A 14,912-nucleotide genomic window follows, 5' to 3' on the forward strand; every position below is an offset into this window, starting at 1 on the left:
AGAATGGGCTGGTATGGTTAATCAGTATGGGACTGGTGGTATGGTTCACCATTATGGGACTGGTTTGGTCAACCAGTATGGGGCTGGTATGGGGGATACGCCATCAACCATTTCCTCTCTGCTGAGGGTCAGCCTCTCGACTTAACCTCGTCCAATCGCAGTGTTCACTGATCTCAGTCAACCAATCACAGGCCGTGACGCTCATAGCAGGCTGTGGGCGTGGTTCTAAGTAGGAAACATCTCGGAACATGGTTACAAAGTTCGAGGTAAGTTCTTAAAAGATTCTGTATCAGAGCGACAACAAAGAGGAACTATCTGTACGGTGTATCGTCATTACATGTGTGTAGGAGTCGTTTCTTTGTACTTATTTGTAAGTAACTGTCTGTCCTGCAATCCCCGAAGATATTGGTGTTGCTCTGAAACCCATTCAGCAAACCAGTCATGTACTGGTCCTGTACTGGTCCTATACTGGTCGGAGGACTCCGGTTCGTTTTATAAACGAGTCTTTGATAAACCCGATGTGTTTGTTTCTCGGACCGGTTCCTAATTGCTCTCCTTAACACTCCTGTCCCCTGAACCTCGCTGGGTTGAGTCGCGAGTGAGTGGATCTCAATCTGAGGGCACAGTGAACCGCACATTATCACATAATCCTTTACATCTGCGGGGAACTAATCTTACCATTATATTTATAGAATATCAGTGCATGGACATATAGGCATATGATTACATATGGGATAAGGCATCGTATTAGTTTAACAGAAAAGCATAATCCCTTGTGATGTTCTTTCCACGAAGAGCCATTAATGTGCAGAGCAGAAACGCATCAGAACGAAAACAAGTCTGCATCAGAGAGTCAGTCTGTATTCAACGACAGGGGGATTCTGATATTATATTATGGGTTGTACTTTAAATTGGCTTTTTTATATACCTTCTGCTGAAAGTGTCCTCCTATCTGACATGAGCCCTGAATATAAGATTATATTTCCTATAAACCTAATGCTCATGGAAAAATAGTCCCATATATTTTATTCGATTTTCTTACAGGCTTAATAGAATAATATAGTAATAATAATAATATATGCATGATATCATCCATTAAGCTTTCCAACTGTTAAACCCTACATTTCAATAACAGTTATCTTCTAATTTGAGTGAGTTATTTATTTTCTGTGAAGCTAGTAAGTAGCTCTGGAACAACATCTTGGCTACTAGATCTCCCCCTCTAGAAATCCAACCAAGTGATGGTTTTTCACGTTGCTTATCAGGAAGCTTCTTATAACAACGATATGAGATCCTGCCTTGTGTATGAACCCATGGTTCTTGTGAGCCTGTGTTTAAATGAAGTATAAGGGGAAGCTGGTAACTGTAGACCCTGTGAATGTGTTATTACACCACAGCATTACACCACCAACATGGTAAAGCAGGACACTCAATTTGGCCAAACGCAAATATAGAACCGGCTATTTAAAACGCACTCCTGTTATTATAGGCATTACGAAATAAAACAAGTGTTATGAGTGTATTAGTGTCCCCTCACCCCCGGGGACATATCAGGGGCCGCACTCTGAAAACCAGGACCATAAATTATCATAAACTTCAATGTAATGAAGCTCAATGGGATTGTTGAGAATGGATCCTGAATACAGGAGCACATTGTAATGTATATTGGTGTTGCATAATATTTGCTGCGACTGCTGCGATGATTGTTTGATTCTCATGTAGCCAATGAGAGGGGGAGGGGGTGTTGGATATCTGGAAATGAGAAAGGAGAAATGTAGAAATGAGAATGACAAGAAACCAGAATGATAACTTTTTTTCTACGGCTCAGTCAGTAAGTTGTGGGAAGGTGGAGGAAGCTTTAGTTTATAGCGTGAGTGAGCGTGAGTGAGCGTGAGTTAAAACACGGTGCTAATTCCCTCCGGGAGGGATTTGGAGAATGGGAGGTTGTAGGACAAGGAATGATAAACGGCACCTGCTCGGTTCCAGTGGCAGATGCATCCGTAAATATTGCGTTTTTTATTATAGTTTATAATTGTTGTAATGATCCCATTAGATTGTAAAAGTGGCACGGCCCTGGTTGTCAAGACTGAAGGATCACATTCTCTGTGTCCTAATGAACTGTGTGTGTGTGTGTGTGTGTGTGCGCATGTGCGTGTACGTGTGGGTGTGTGCCTGTGTGTGTGTGTGTGTGTGTGTGTGTGCGTGTGTGTGTCAGAGCATGGCAGAGATCGGCGGCTGGACGGGGGGTGCGGTCCTCTTCCTGGAGTCTCTCTGTCCTCACGTGAACCTGCTGTCGCTCTACAAGGACCCGCACCACAAGTTCACCCTCTTCAAAGTCATCAAGCTGACCCTGACAGGTAGACCCCGCCCCTCTCCCCCCCAGGCCCCGCCTCCAACGGGCCACGGCAACCAGACCTCCGACGTCTGTGTGTGCGTGTGTGTTTGCGTGTGAGTTCGTGTGTGCTTATGCATGTGCGTGCGTGTGTGTGTGTGTGTGTGTGTGTGTGTGTGTGTGTGTGTGCGCGTGCCCCCAGATTCTGCGGGGGGGCTCGGTGGCTATGAGATCCTGAAGCTGCACGACGCGGACCCCCTGCTGGGCGTGGAGCTGAAGTTCGTGGAGCTGGAGGCGTGCCGGCGCTTCCTGCAGAGCTACGTCTCCGGGACGCTGCGGCAGGCGCTGGCCCAGCACGCCGGACGCCTGCTGGCCGCCGCCCCCGAGGTCAAGGTGGAGACGCAGCTCAAGGCCGGGACGCACACGCTGGACCTCTGCCTGGACAGCTTGGAGGACTGCCTGGAGCACATACACCTCTCCCAGGTAGGGTGCTGCTCATACACCTGTCACAGGTAGGGTGCTGCTCATACACCTCTCCCAGGTAGGGTGCTGCTCATACACCTCTCCCAGGTAGGGTGCTGCTTGAAGTATTCATTTTAATAATAGTAGGGTGCCGTCGTTCCTCTGGAGGCGTATTGAATATATCAAATCAATCATTATTAAATGATTTATATTTTATTATATACAGCATTAGTATTAATAACTGTACAATAACATATCCAACATTTAACCTTGACATCTGAAATCTACACCTCCGATCTGATCAGGTTATTCCTCACTTCATCTGAGTGTTGTTCAACCCCGATAGCCGTGACCTTTGACCTTAAAGGACGTCCAGGAATGAGGGGTGGGGCGGAAAGGGCAGAAAATGATCAGATGATACCAGTCAGACTGTTACAGTGTTGTCATTTGAGACACAAACCAGGTGCTCTGGTTCTGGTCTATGGTTCTGGGGTCAGTCGTGTTGGAACCCAGAGGGTTACTGGGGGGACTGGTGTGGGCCCCCCAGTCTGTGTCTGAGAGGCTTCCAGCTCCCTAAAGTGTTTGATTGATGTGTCCTCAGTCGGCGCGTCTCTGTGACGACGAGATGGAGGACCTGGAGCAGCGGCTCCAAGAGCAGGCCTTGGGGGGGGCGGCCCCGGAGCCCCCCCCGGCCCTGCAGCCCCCGCAGAGAGACTGCTTCCGCTTCCAGACCGGGACGTTCGGTGAGGACTCGTCCGGCCAGTCAGAACAGTGGATTATTTGAGTCTTTGACGGTTTTAAGGATTTCTCCTGACAAAGCTTGTGAACGTCTCTGTTCTGCTACCAGGACAGATACAGAGGCGTTCAGTCCTCAAAACAATCATGGTGACACAGGACTACGTGAAATGAAACAATATCATCTATATCATGAACTAGGAATTATATCATCCCCTTTTAAAGTTGAAAAACAGAACCATATCATATCTGTGTTAGGTGTTCTTCAGTAGACTGAGAGCGATTTAATCAGAATCAAGCCTCACATTAACACCTCTCCCTCCCTCTCCCCTCCCCTCTCCTCTCTCTCCCTCCCTCTCCCCTCCCCTCCCCTCTCTCCCCCCCTCCCTCTTCCCCTCTCCTCCCTCTCCCCCTCTCACCCCCCTCTCCCCCTCTCTCCCAACCCTCCCCCCCTCCCTCCGGTGGGACAGAGGACCGTATCCTGACCGCCGCTGACGTCCACAGCTTCTCCAACGGCGTGGGCCGGCAGTGGAAGCACGTGGGCCGGGCGCTGGCCCGGGGCTGCCGCGCCCTCAAGGGGCCCGCCATCGACAACCTGGCCTACGAGTACGAGCGGGAGGGGCTGTACGAGCAGGCCTACCAGATGCTGAGCCGCTTCACGCAGGCCGAGGGCAGCGCCGCCAAGCTTGGCCGGCTGGTCGGCGCGCTGGAGGACTGCCGGCTGACCGGGCTGGCCGAGAGCCTGCTGGGCTCCCAGTGACCGTGTACTCTACTGGGACGGTCTCCATGACCCTGTACTGTACTGGGACGGTCCCATGACTCTGTACTGGGATGGTCTCATGACCCTGTACTTGGATGGTCCCAGTGACCGTACTGTACTGTGACTGTCCCAGTGACTGTGTACTGTACTGGGGCGGTCCCAGTGTACTGTACTGGGACGGTCCCAGTGACCCTGTACTGTACTGGGACGGTCCCAGTGACCCTGTACTGTACTGGGACGGTCCCAGTGACCATGTAACTTACTGGGATTGTCCCAGTGACCACCGGGTTCCTTTTACTGTCCCAGTGACCGTGTACTGTACTGGGACGTCCCAGTGTAGGGTGCAGAGGAGGGGTGGAAGATGTACTTATGAAATATTTGATCTTTGGTTTGTTTGTGTGTGTGTCTTTTTGTATGTTTTCTCTATGTGTGTGTGTATGTGTGTGTGTGTGTTCCGGTGTTCTTGGTGCAGCAGGCGGCCTTGTGTCTGACGTCCATTTTTATATTTTGAGCGTCGTTGTGTTAATCCTCCAGTACACTCAGCCTCTGGTCACTCCTGTTCTGGCCAAGAGCAAATTGTCAAACGTGCCTTTTCTACTCTCCATTTGTAACCAAAGAATGATTGAATCAGATATAACCTTTGAGGTATTAGACTTGTAAATGCTGAGCACAAATGTGATTGTTACTGGGTATTTCTGTTTAGCCAAATGGGCGGATTAAATGGTTGTAAAACAGTCTGCATGTTTATGTTGGATGCATTAGTATAATTGAAGATGAAAATAATTTAGAAAAAAATTCCCTCAGGTATAATTTGCAATAATCCTCTCTCTCTCTCTCTCTCTCTCTCTCTCTCTCTCTCTCTCTCTCTCTCTCTCTCTCTCTCTCTCTCTCTCTCTCTCTCTCTCTCTCTCTCTCTCTCTCTCTCTCTCTCTCTCTCTGATTAAACGGTTCAGTACGGCCGTATCTTGCGTGTGTCTGTTTGGCAGCGGCTCTAACACCAGGGGGGGGGGGGGGGGGTCCTGAGTCTGGTCCTCCTAGAAGGGGATCCGGGGTGAGTCCTGACTCTGGTTCCCTAAGGAGGGGGGGGGGGGCTGGCTCCATTAGGGCTGATGGTCCTCTGCCCCCCCCCCCACGCTGCACTTGTCTGCTCATCCAGATGTGATGCGGATTAGAAGCTTTTAACACACTTACATCTGTAGCCCACAAAGGACCAACAGTAAATATGAGATATATATTAATATATATGAATAAATATCACCATGGCATGTGACCTACATACTGAGGCATATAAAGAGAGGTAGCCTATATATAGCTCGCTCTGTCAATCTCTTAGATTCAATTCTGTTATACACCTGCAGAAGCTTTTTTAAAAGTGGATCTTTTTTCAGGCTCTAACGGTACATTAGCCATTATTCAGCTGCACGTCTTAAACCTCTGAAACATGAACACAGGGTGATGTTCAGGAATGACTTTCCCGCCGCTACAGTAATGACACAATAAGAGCAGCAGCTCGCTGCTCGTTAAAAAGGCTTTCATTGAAATCATCTTCCCTGGGATGTGATTAAAGCTCTCGGCTGCCGTGACGTCAGCGAGATCGCCTCTCGAGGTGAGTCTCGCGCGCTCTGCCTCCTCCTCTCGCGGCGGCTCGCAGATTGAACGATGCACTCGCTCGCGCGGACTGTTATCAGCGCCGCCCTATAGAGACCCCCACCTCCGAGGCTCGAGCACAACGACCCCACCTCCGAGGCTCGAGCAGAAAGACCCCACCTCCAAGGCTCGAGAAGAACGACCCCACCTCAGAGGCTCGAGCACAACGACCCCACCTCCACCTCCGAGGCTCGAGAAGAAGGACCCCACCTCCGAGGCGCGAGCACCACTACCCCACCTCCACCTCCGAGGCACGAGCAGAACCCCACCCCCTCTCCGAGAGGGACGGCGAGAGACACCGAGCTGTAACGGACTAAATACCTTTCGGATCCCCCGGCTCCATTCGCCCCGACCGGGCCTAATGCTTTAGCGCGAGCGCAAACGAGAGAGAGAGAGAGAGAGAGAGAGAGAGAGAGAGAGAGAGAGAGAGAGAGAGAGAGAGAGAGAGAGAGAGAGAGAGAGAGAGAGAGAGAGAGAGAGAGAGAGAGAGAGAGAGAGAGAGAGAGAGAGAGAGAGAGAGAGAGAGAGAGAGAGAGAGAGAGAGAGAGAGAGAGAGAGAGAGATCCGCACTGATTGAGTCGGCAGGGACAGGGCGGAACAGAGGATCCTTCATTCGCTCTGAACCATGGGCTGTACTCTGAGCGCCGAGGAGCGCGCCGCTCTGGACCGGAGCAAGGCCATCGAGAAGAACCTGAAGGAGGATGGCGTCACGGCGGCCAAGGACGTCAAGCTGCTGCTGCTCGGTAAGGACCGGGACCGGGAGCGGGACCGGGGCCGGACAGCGGGAGGGAGGCGCCGCTCCGGGAGGGCGCACCTTGCCTCCTTAGGACCGGGCTGCTCTCCGTGGTTCTGATTTCCTTCGTCGCTCCGTCGAGTCTCACTCTGCCGTTCTCCGTTCTTTGCAGGCGGCGGGGAGTCGGGCAAGAGCACCATCGTGAAGCAGATGAAGTGAGTGTCTTTACGTCAGATTTATTGTGCGGTTTTCCGGCCTCGTCATGGGGGGGAGGGGGGGGGGGGGGGGGTAAGGCCCAGATTGCGCCTCCCTTGACTCGCTAAAGCTGAGCCGCCATGTTTCCGGAGGCCGGAGCCCAAGGTCTGCCGGGGACTCGAACCCTCCCGCGGACCGGCTCCCGGGCCGGGCCGGGGGCTGGGGAGGCGCCGTGCCAGCCGTGGTTCCGACCGCCCCGGGGGTTTATATGTGTGTATGGAGGGATTGGCGGATCATACGTGGGTGTTGCTCTGCTCGAATTGGCGTGCACGCGCAGGCGCGCGCGCGCGTGTGTGTTTTTGTGTGTAATGGTTGTGAGGTCACTCTGCTCCATTAGCGGTACCTCCGCTTTAATCTTAATGCCTTTAAGTGCCTCATATCAACCAGAGTACTTTTGCATATAAAGCGGATTTACGCAGAAATATGGCATCTCAACCCGCACCTAAACCGGGCCCCTTCTAATCTAAATCTAAATCGGTGGTATTTTAAATCACTGTTATTTTTCTAAACCTCTGATTTACTTGATGTCGGGGACGCCGAGGTGGTTGTGTGTGTCCTGCACGGCAGACATCTTCTTAGCATCTTGCATCCCTGCGCTATCCGAGCATCCTCTCCCACTCCCTCCCAGCTTCCATTCTGCATTGCACCCCCACTTCCTTTCTCGCTCCTCCTCGATCATCTGTTTATCCATAAACAGTTCTCGATGGTACGCCGTTATCTCAAAAAATGCTTTTTGTCATGCTATCCATTAGCCCCTTTATACATTCACCGGGTAGATTAAGTGCACTGCAGAATTACGGGTTTTGGTTTATGCTCTTCTGCTCTGTGTGTGTGTGTGTGTGTGTGTGTGTGTGTGTGTGTGTGTGTGTGTGTGTGTGTGTGTGTGTATTTGCTTGTGTGTGTGTTTTTCGGTTTCGATGTGTGTTTTGGTGTGTGTATGTGTGTGTGTGTGTGTGTGTGTGTGTGTGTGTGTGTGTGTGTGTGTGTGTGTGTTTGCGTGTGTGAGTGTGTATGCGTGTGTGAAAAGTAGGTTACCCTAAAATGTAATAAAGCACCATAGTTGGGTTTTTTCTGGGGTTATTTTCAGACCATATCTGATTGATTATGCATATGAAAGATGAGTTGTATGCAGTTAATATATCTCTTATAGATACAGTTTCATTTAGATATAGTAAGTATAGCTGGTTGCTAATGTGTGTGTTGTTTGTTGTGTGTGTGTGTGTGTGTGTGTGTGTGTGTGTGTGTGTGTGTGTGTGTGTGTGTGTGTGTTTGTGTGTGTGTGAGAGAGTGTGCATCTTGGATGTTAATTTTAATCGCTAATTTGTCGTTGAAATCTGTTCTCCGATATTTTGTGGGTGTCCTCATTGGGTGAACCCCCACAGACAGGATGCCACCCCAGGCTGACCTCTCTCCTGATATGTTAAGCCTAATGAGCCCTGTGTGTGGAGGACATTATACTAACGTTTCTCCTCTTCAAATGTTACCAATATTAGCTCAGAAAGCGTTACATGCTGCGGCTCAGTAGGAATCCGACTCCTCCTGAATTATTAATTCCACTGTCTTGTTCCTCCTTCAGCAATATTAAACATAAACGGCAGAGAATACACTCAATATGTTGGTTAGATATTGATATTATATACAGACGTATATATTTATATAGATATGTTTATACACAAATATATAAGGTGAAAGGTAAATGTAGAGGACAACAACAAACGCACACACGACCGCACACACACACACACACACTCACGCACAGGCGCGGGTGTTTTCGCGCTGCGCTGCGAGCAGGTGTGTGTGGCGCTGATTGCGGTGTGTGTGTGCAGGATCATCCACGAGGACGGGTTCTCAGGGGACGACGTGAAGCAGTACAAGCCCGTGGTCTACAGCAACACCATCCAGAGCCTCGCCGCCATCCTCAGGGCCATGGACTCCCTGGCCATCGAGTTTGCGGACAAGGATAGAAAAGTGAGCCCCCCTCCACGCCCCAGGACGGGCCGGAACCAACCATCATGGAAATACCAAGCTCCCACTGGGACCAGTGGGACCAGTGCAACATGCAGAAGCAGACACTGCAGTTTGTTCTATTAGAGTAACGTAAACGTGGAACCGCTTTATAAATTATTAATACATGTTTTAGAGCTGCAGAGTTCCCTGCTCTATTCACGCCGTCTCAGGGTGCAGGGAGAGAGGTTGTTTGGGTACAGACCCCGAGAAATGTCACATCGTGACATGAATATTTTTCTCAGTGAAAATGGAGATTGGGATTCAGGAACGATCATTCCCACTAATAACGAATCTTATTGCATCACAACGTCGGTCAAAGCATCAAACCTGGAGTCCGATCGTTTAGCCCGTAATGATCCATCCGGTATGATCACACTGTTTCTATCGGTTCACATCCCATAACTGTAATAACTGTGTGTGTGTATGTGCATTTGCAGGCGGATGCTAAGCTAGTGTGTGACGTGGTGACCCGTATGGAGGACACAGAGCCGTACTCGGCAGAGCTCCTCACGGCCATGCAGAAGGTCTGGGCCGACGCAGGCACCGCCGAGTGCTTCAACCGCGCCCGGGAATACCAGCTCAACGACTCCGCCCAGTAGTGAGTATATTAACATGACTCCGCCCAGTAGTGAGTATTAACATGACAGTAGTGAGTACATAACATGACAGGGGCCGTAGTGAGTATATAACATGATAGTAGTGAGTACATTAACATGACATTAGTGAATACATTAACATGACAGGGACTAAAGCGAGAACATTAACATGACATTGGAGAGTACATTAACATGACAGGGACAATAGTGAGTATACTAACATGACGGGGATAGTAGTGAGTATACTAACATAACAGGGACAGTAGTGAGTATATTAACCAGACAGGGACTAGTGAGTACATTAACATGACAGGGAAAGTAGTGAGTACATTAAGATGACAGGGACAAAAGTGAGTATATTAACAATTACAGGGACAGTAGTGAGTATATGAACACTACAGGGACCATAGTGATTACATTACCATGACAGCTGTGAGCACATTAACATGACAAGGACAAAAGTGAGTGAATTAACATGACAGCAGTGAGTATACTAACATGACAGGGACAGTAGTAGGTATATTAACATGACAGGGACTAGTGAGTACATTAACATGACAGGGACAGTAATGAATACATTAACATGACAGGGACAATAGTGAGTCTATTAACATGACAGGGACAATAGTGAGTCTATTGACATGACAGGGACAATAGTGAGTCTATTAACATGACAGGGAAAATAGTGAGTTTATATACTCACTATTACTACATGGGGGTGATGGCTGACATTAAGAAAGGGTCAATAGTGAGTATATTAACATGACAGGGACAGTAGTGAGTATATTAACATAAGGACTGACAGGGGCAATAGTGAGTATATTAACATGACAGGGACAATAGGGAGTATATTAACATAAGGACTGACATGGACAATAATGAGTAAATTAACATGGGGGTGATGGCTGACAGGGACAATAGGGAGCACTCACATGGTACATGACAATGCGATGCACTAGCTGCTATAGTGGCCATTTGGTAGGCTAATGCGTGTGAATAGTGTGAGTGCACTCTGATATTTGTACCGTGGCCGTTCCCCGTGGGAATCGAACCCCCAGCGGCGTTATTTCCATGCCAGTTGAGCTAGACGGTGAAGCGATCCTCATAAGCCAGCGGGCCACATAACAACAACAGTAGCTGTACGAACATGACCCGGGATAAACACTTACATCCAGGGAGATGGAAACACCATTAGAACGAAGAGCTGTGTGCTGCGGAGGAAACACCCCATCATCCCTCCCCCTCCCCCCCCTCAGCTACCTGGACAGTTTAGACCGCATCGGAGCCGCCGACTACCAGCCCACAGAGCAGGACATCCTCAGGACCAGGGTGAAGACCACCGGGATCGTCGAGACCCACTTCACCTTCAAGAACCTTCACTTCAGGTACCTGGTCCCCAGCCCTGGGCCCCTGGGGCCCGTGGCCCCCTGGGGCCTGCATGGCCGCCCGTCGCGGCCCCTACGCGGCCCCTACGCGTCAGAACTCAGAGGTTGACAGATGTCTGCTCTCTGTCCACCAGGCTGTTTGACGTCGGAGGTCAGCGGTCCGAGAGGAAGAAGTGGATCCACTGCTTTGAGGACGTCACCGCCATCATCTTCTGTGTGGCCCTGAGTGGCTACGACCAGGTGCTCCACGAAGACGAGACAACGGTGAGTGGAGCATCAGAGCATCGCTGCACATCTCCTCTACTCCCTCCAGTGCTCGAGTCGTTAACACTAATCTAACCCCCTTTCTCCCCCCACAGAACCGCATGCACGAGTCCCTCATGCTGTTCGACTCCATCTGCAACAACAAGTTCTTCATCGACACCTCCATCATCCTCTTCCTCAACAAGAAGGATCTGTTCGCTGAGAAGATCAAGAAGTCCCCTTTGAGTATCTGCTTCCCTGAATACATAGGTAGGTCTCCCCCCGCCCCCCCCACCCCCCTAACCCCCCCCCCCCCCCCCCCCCCCCCCAGACTTGCTGATGGCGGCGTACTGACGTGTGTCTTCCCCCCCCCCACCCAGGTGCTAACACCTACGACGACGCCACAGCCTACATCCAGGTTCAGTTTGAGAGTAAGAACCGCTCCCCCAACAAGGAGATCTACTGCCACCTGACCTGTGCCACCGACACTGGGAACATCCAGGTAGTGTTCGACGCGGTCACCGACATCATTATCGCAAACAACCTGAGGGGGTGTGGCTTATACTGAGGCCGGGCCGCCGGCTGCCATGGGGAGTATGAGGTGTTAATAATGATAATTTTGATGATACTAAAACACATAAATACTGTATGTAAATCGACACGTCCACACGGACCCAAAGAGCTGCCGTCAGACACCACACTGAATTATTGCCATGTTTGGTTCCTCTCCCATCTTCTCTGTTTTGAGTTCACTATACAAACCCTGGGTGTGTTTTAAAAAAAAATGTGTTTTCACAAAATAAATGTTTAATTGTTTTTTCTTGATTGTACCAGCAATTATGAAGATGAGAACCGCGGCACTAGGGGCTATGAGCAGCCTTGCCTTGTTTTTTGCAAAACCTAGAAATCCGATGCACGGAATGCACAATGTACTCTTTTAACATTTCCTTAAAAAAACACCAAAAAAAAAGATAGTGGTCGTCCTTTACATTTGATCAGCGAGGCCGAGAGAGCCGCTGTCCTGCTGAATAACCCCTGGTGCCGCCCGGCCACAGATGCTCTACTTCTATATATATATAGGTGGTGGTGGTGGTGTAGGGGGGGAACTGTACCGGTGGCTGGGGGTCATGCTGGAGATGAACAGAGCTCTTTAGCGCTCACTGGGACAAAGCTCCCCTTTCTTCTGGTCGCACATGACTGCTTAATGCCAGTAGCCTGCAGGAACCTCCGTTTGTCTTTCTCACTCTTTCTTTCTCTTCAAACACATAAAGGAGATGAGGATGGCTCTGTTAAAGTGGCGCCGGCTCTTTTTATATTGGGCCCCCTGCAGTGGATAGAATGCCTCTGATCAGCCAATGATAGGTGGGGGGGGATGTCATATCAGTGCCAACCTTCTGAGAATGACAGGGAGAAGCCATCATGGGTCACTAGTGTCGAATCACCTAATGTCATTGAAGCAACACCTTGCATTTTAATATCATCGGATGAGTTATTTAGACCTCATGCCCTGCATGCACCCTCCCACCTCCTTAGAACATGCCCTCATCCCCCCGTCACTCGAGGGGGGGCAGTAACCTGTGAACGAGTCGGAGGGCTCCGCCACCGCGACCGCCTGCAGCCCCCACTCTGATAGACGTAGAACTCTACCGGGATGGCGCCTTGACACGCCCCCCCTCTCCTGGGGGTTTACCCCCGCCCCCTCTCCAGTGAGCTAGGCGTCTAACCCCGCCCCCTCTCCAGTGAGCTAGGCGTCTAACCCCGCCCCCTCTCCAGTGAGCTAGGCGTTTAGCCCAGCCTCCTCTCCACTGAGCTAGGCGTTAAGCCCCCCCCCCCCCCTCCTATCCAGTGAGCTAGGCGTTTAGCCCCGCCCCCTCTCCAGTGAGCTAAGCGTCTGGCCCCGCCCCCTCTCCAGTGAGCTAGGCGTTTAGCCCCGCCCCCTCTCCAGTGAGCTAGGCGTTTAGCCCCGCCCCCTCTCCAGTGAGCTAGGCGTTTAGCCCTGCCCCTTCACAGACACAGTGCACCACGCCCCCCGGTCTGTGGGTCGTACAGCTCTCCATCTCTCCACTCCTGATATCCATCCTCCATCCTCCTTTCCCTGTATACTCTTTATCTATCACATATCACTCCTCATATGCTCTTTCCATTCTCACCTTGAAACACCGTACTGTATATATATATTATGATTATACCAGATTTTTTTTTTACTGTGAATGTTTTTGTGCTGCATCCCATCCTACTCCGTAGTTTTATTGGTTGCTCTCATGTGGAATGTTTGTGCTGAGCCAATCGAATGTTGTGTTTACATTAAAGCCACACTTTTCCTAACTATTCCCAATGTCTGCCGCGTCTTTAATCCACGTGCACCACACACAAACACACACACAAAGCAGTGTCTCCTCAGCAGACCCGTCTACAGATTAAGGTTAGCTGTGGAGATGAGGCGACGTTATTAGAGTGGCCCTCTTTTAATGGTTCATTACCTTGTGCATAATGCGCTGTACTCAGTGACTCCGATGTGGCCGCAATACAAAGGCTTTGTGGCGGCCTCCGCGCTGATAGGACAGCACTTTGCAGAATGTAGCACAGCAGAGATCAACAGCATTGTACAGCCTCTCAATTTATTAGGTTAAAAGTGTCCCATCAGCGCAGACAAGAAGCTATTCATGTGTTGAACGTTGGATCAGTCGTCTGACCCGCTTCTGTCCTCTAATGGAGTGTGTTCATTACGCGCTGCCTGACACATCTAGCGCAGTCTTACTTACAGATATAAAAAAACTCAACTCCCAGATCGACGTTATCATGAAATTAAACATTTGACAGATTCTTTTACATTTCATATTCCCCTGAAACGCTCCGATGCCCCCCGGGCCGGAGCCCAGATCCACTCCGACTCAGCGGTGCTCACAGGAAGGCTGAGGTGTTTAACGCCAGGGAAAATGTTCTCCTTCCTCAAGACTAATCACAGTCCCACCCCTCACCCTGATAACATATGTACACAAGAACTGGTCTGGAAGAACACAAGTAAAGAATGGATCTACGAGTTCAGTCCCAGCAGAGCCTCAGCAGCCCGCTGCCGCACGATGGACGGCGACCCGATCCATGATCCTGGTCCCGGTTCCAGACCGCGTCCCGGTCCTTGTCTCGGGCTGCGTCCTGGTTCCAGACCGAATCCTGGTCCCGGTCCCAGACTGCGTCCCGGTCCTTGTCTCGGGCTGTGTCCTGGTCCCAGACCACGACTTGGTCTCGGGCCTCGTCCTGGTTCCAGACCGGTCCTGGTCCCGGTCCCAGACCGCATCCTGGTCTTGGTCTCAGACACAGGTCCCCCCCATCCCCCCCCTACAGGCGGAGCCGCTTTATGTCTTCGCTGCGGAAGTCGATGCGGAGTGCAAGGACCTGCCGCACCTCGGCGGGGGTCAGGCGCCAGGTCAGGGGCCCCGAGTTGGGCCCCCAGTAGTCCAGGATCTCCGTGACCTGCAACACACCACAGAGTCACCCCCCGCCCCCCCCAACCCTAACCCTGACCCTTAGTGAGGGGTGGGGTGTGGGGGGGTGGGGGCAGGTGAAGAGGGGGTTAGGGGGCGTTACCCTCTCCAGGTTGAGGACGGTGGCCATCTGTGTGAGGCGGGCAAACTTGTCGCGGATGGTCCAGGTGGTGATGGTGGTCAGGTACGCCACCAGCGAGCGCAGCTCCTTGTCAAACTGCAGCCCCCCGAGCTGCGTTAGCGGGAACAGAACCGGGTCAGCGGGGTGCGGTCGG

At 51.0% G+C, this 14,912-nt stretch overlaps 2 protein-coding genes and 2 long non-coding RNA genes across 7 annotated transcripts; 3 read left to right on the forward strand and 1 right to left on the reverse strand.

The window, feature by feature from the left end:
- The first annotated feature begins 165 nt into the window (after window positions 1-165).
- Window positions 166-5,023, forward strand: tradd (tnfrsf1a-associated via death domain). 3 transcript variants are annotated; one of them, XM_060071012.1, is made up of 5 exons: window positions 166-266; window positions 2,216-2,357; window positions 2,535-2,815; window positions 3,396-3,537; window positions 4,000-5,023. In XM_060071012.1, the coding sequence occupies exons 1-5, from the start codon at window positions 249-251 to the stop codon at window positions 4,287-4,289; spliced, it is 873 nt and encodes a 290-aa protein (XP_059926995.1). In that variant the 5' UTR covers window positions 166-248; the 3' UTR covers window positions 4,290-5,023. The 3 variants fall into 3 exon arrangements, with proteins under 3 accessions (XP_059926995.1, XP_059926996.1, XP_059926994.1); XM_060071013.1 differs by having other exon boundaries at window positions 261-339; XM_060071011.1 differs by lacking the exon at window positions 166-266 and adding an exon at window positions 347-370.
- A 908-nt stretch (window positions 5,024-5,931) lies between these two features.
- Window positions 5,932-12,201, forward strand: gnao1b (guanine nucleotide binding protein (G protein), alpha activating activity polypeptide O, b). The gene is made up of 8 exons (XM_060070962.1): window positions 5,932-6,679; window positions 6,842-6,884; window positions 8,751-8,892; window positions 9,369-9,529; window positions 10,784-10,912; window positions 11,047-11,176; window positions 11,272-11,425; window positions 11,536-12,201. The coding sequence occupies exons 1-8, from the start codon at window positions 6,562-6,564 to the stop codon at window positions 11,721-11,723; spliced, it is 1,065 nt and encodes a 354-aa protein (XP_059926945.1). The 5' UTR covers window positions 5,932-6,561; the 3' UTR covers window positions 11,724-12,201.
- On the forward strand, window positions 9,536-10,288 carry LOC132471730 (uncharacterized). The gene is made up of 2 exons (XR_009528906.1): window positions 9,536-9,767; window positions 10,045-10,288. It is a non-coding gene; the product is annotated as an uncharacterized LOC132471730 (long non-coding RNA).
- On the reverse strand, window positions 12,060-14,906 carry LOC132471729 (uncharacterized). 2 transcript variants are annotated; one of them, XR_009528905.1, is made up of 3 exons: window positions 14,741-14,906; window positions 14,393-14,626; window positions 12,060-14,326 (listed from the first exon to the last, which is right to left on the reverse strand). It is a non-coding gene; the product is annotated as an uncharacterized LOC132471729 (long non-coding RNA). The 2 variants fall into 2 exon arrangements; XR_009528903.1 differs by having other exon boundaries at window positions 12,060-14,626.
- Window positions 14,907-14,912: the final 6 nt, after the last annotated feature.

The sequence above is a fragment of the Gadus macrocephalus genome, chromosome 14 (assembly GCF_031168955.1).
Source record: "Gadus macrocephalus chromosome 14, ASM3116895v1".
NCBI classification, from domain to species: Eukaryota; Metazoa; Chordata; class Actinopteri; order Gadiformes; family Gadidae; genus Gadus; species Gadus macrocephalus.

What these genes read in the sequence shown, in the direction of transcription:
- tradd (XM_060071012.1), top strand. An exon ending in CATCAAGCTGACCCTGACAG is followed by an intron (nt 2,358 to 2,534) that starts GTAGACCCCGCC and finishes GCGTGCCCCCAG; the next exon opens with ATTCTGCGGGGGGGCTCGGT. An exon ending in CTTCCAGACCGGGACGTTCG is followed by an intron (nt 3,538 to 3,999) that starts GTGAGGACTCGT and finishes CCGGTGGGACAG; the next exon opens with AGGACCGTATCCTGACCGCC.
- gnao1b (XM_060070962.1), top strand. Translation starts at nt 6,562, where the DNA reads ATGGGCTGTACTCTGAGCGCCGAGGAGCGCGCCGCTCTGGACCGGAGC. An exon ending in CGTCAAGCTGCTGCTGCTCG is followed by an intron (nt 6,680 to 6,841) that starts GTAAGGACCGGG and finishes CGTTCTTTGCAG; the next exon opens with GCGGCGGGGAGTCGGGCAAG. An exon ending in TCCACGAAGACGAGACAACG is followed by an intron (nt 11,177 to 11,271) that starts GTGAGTGGAGCA and finishes CTCCCCCCACAG; the next exon opens with AACCGCATGCACGAGTCCCT.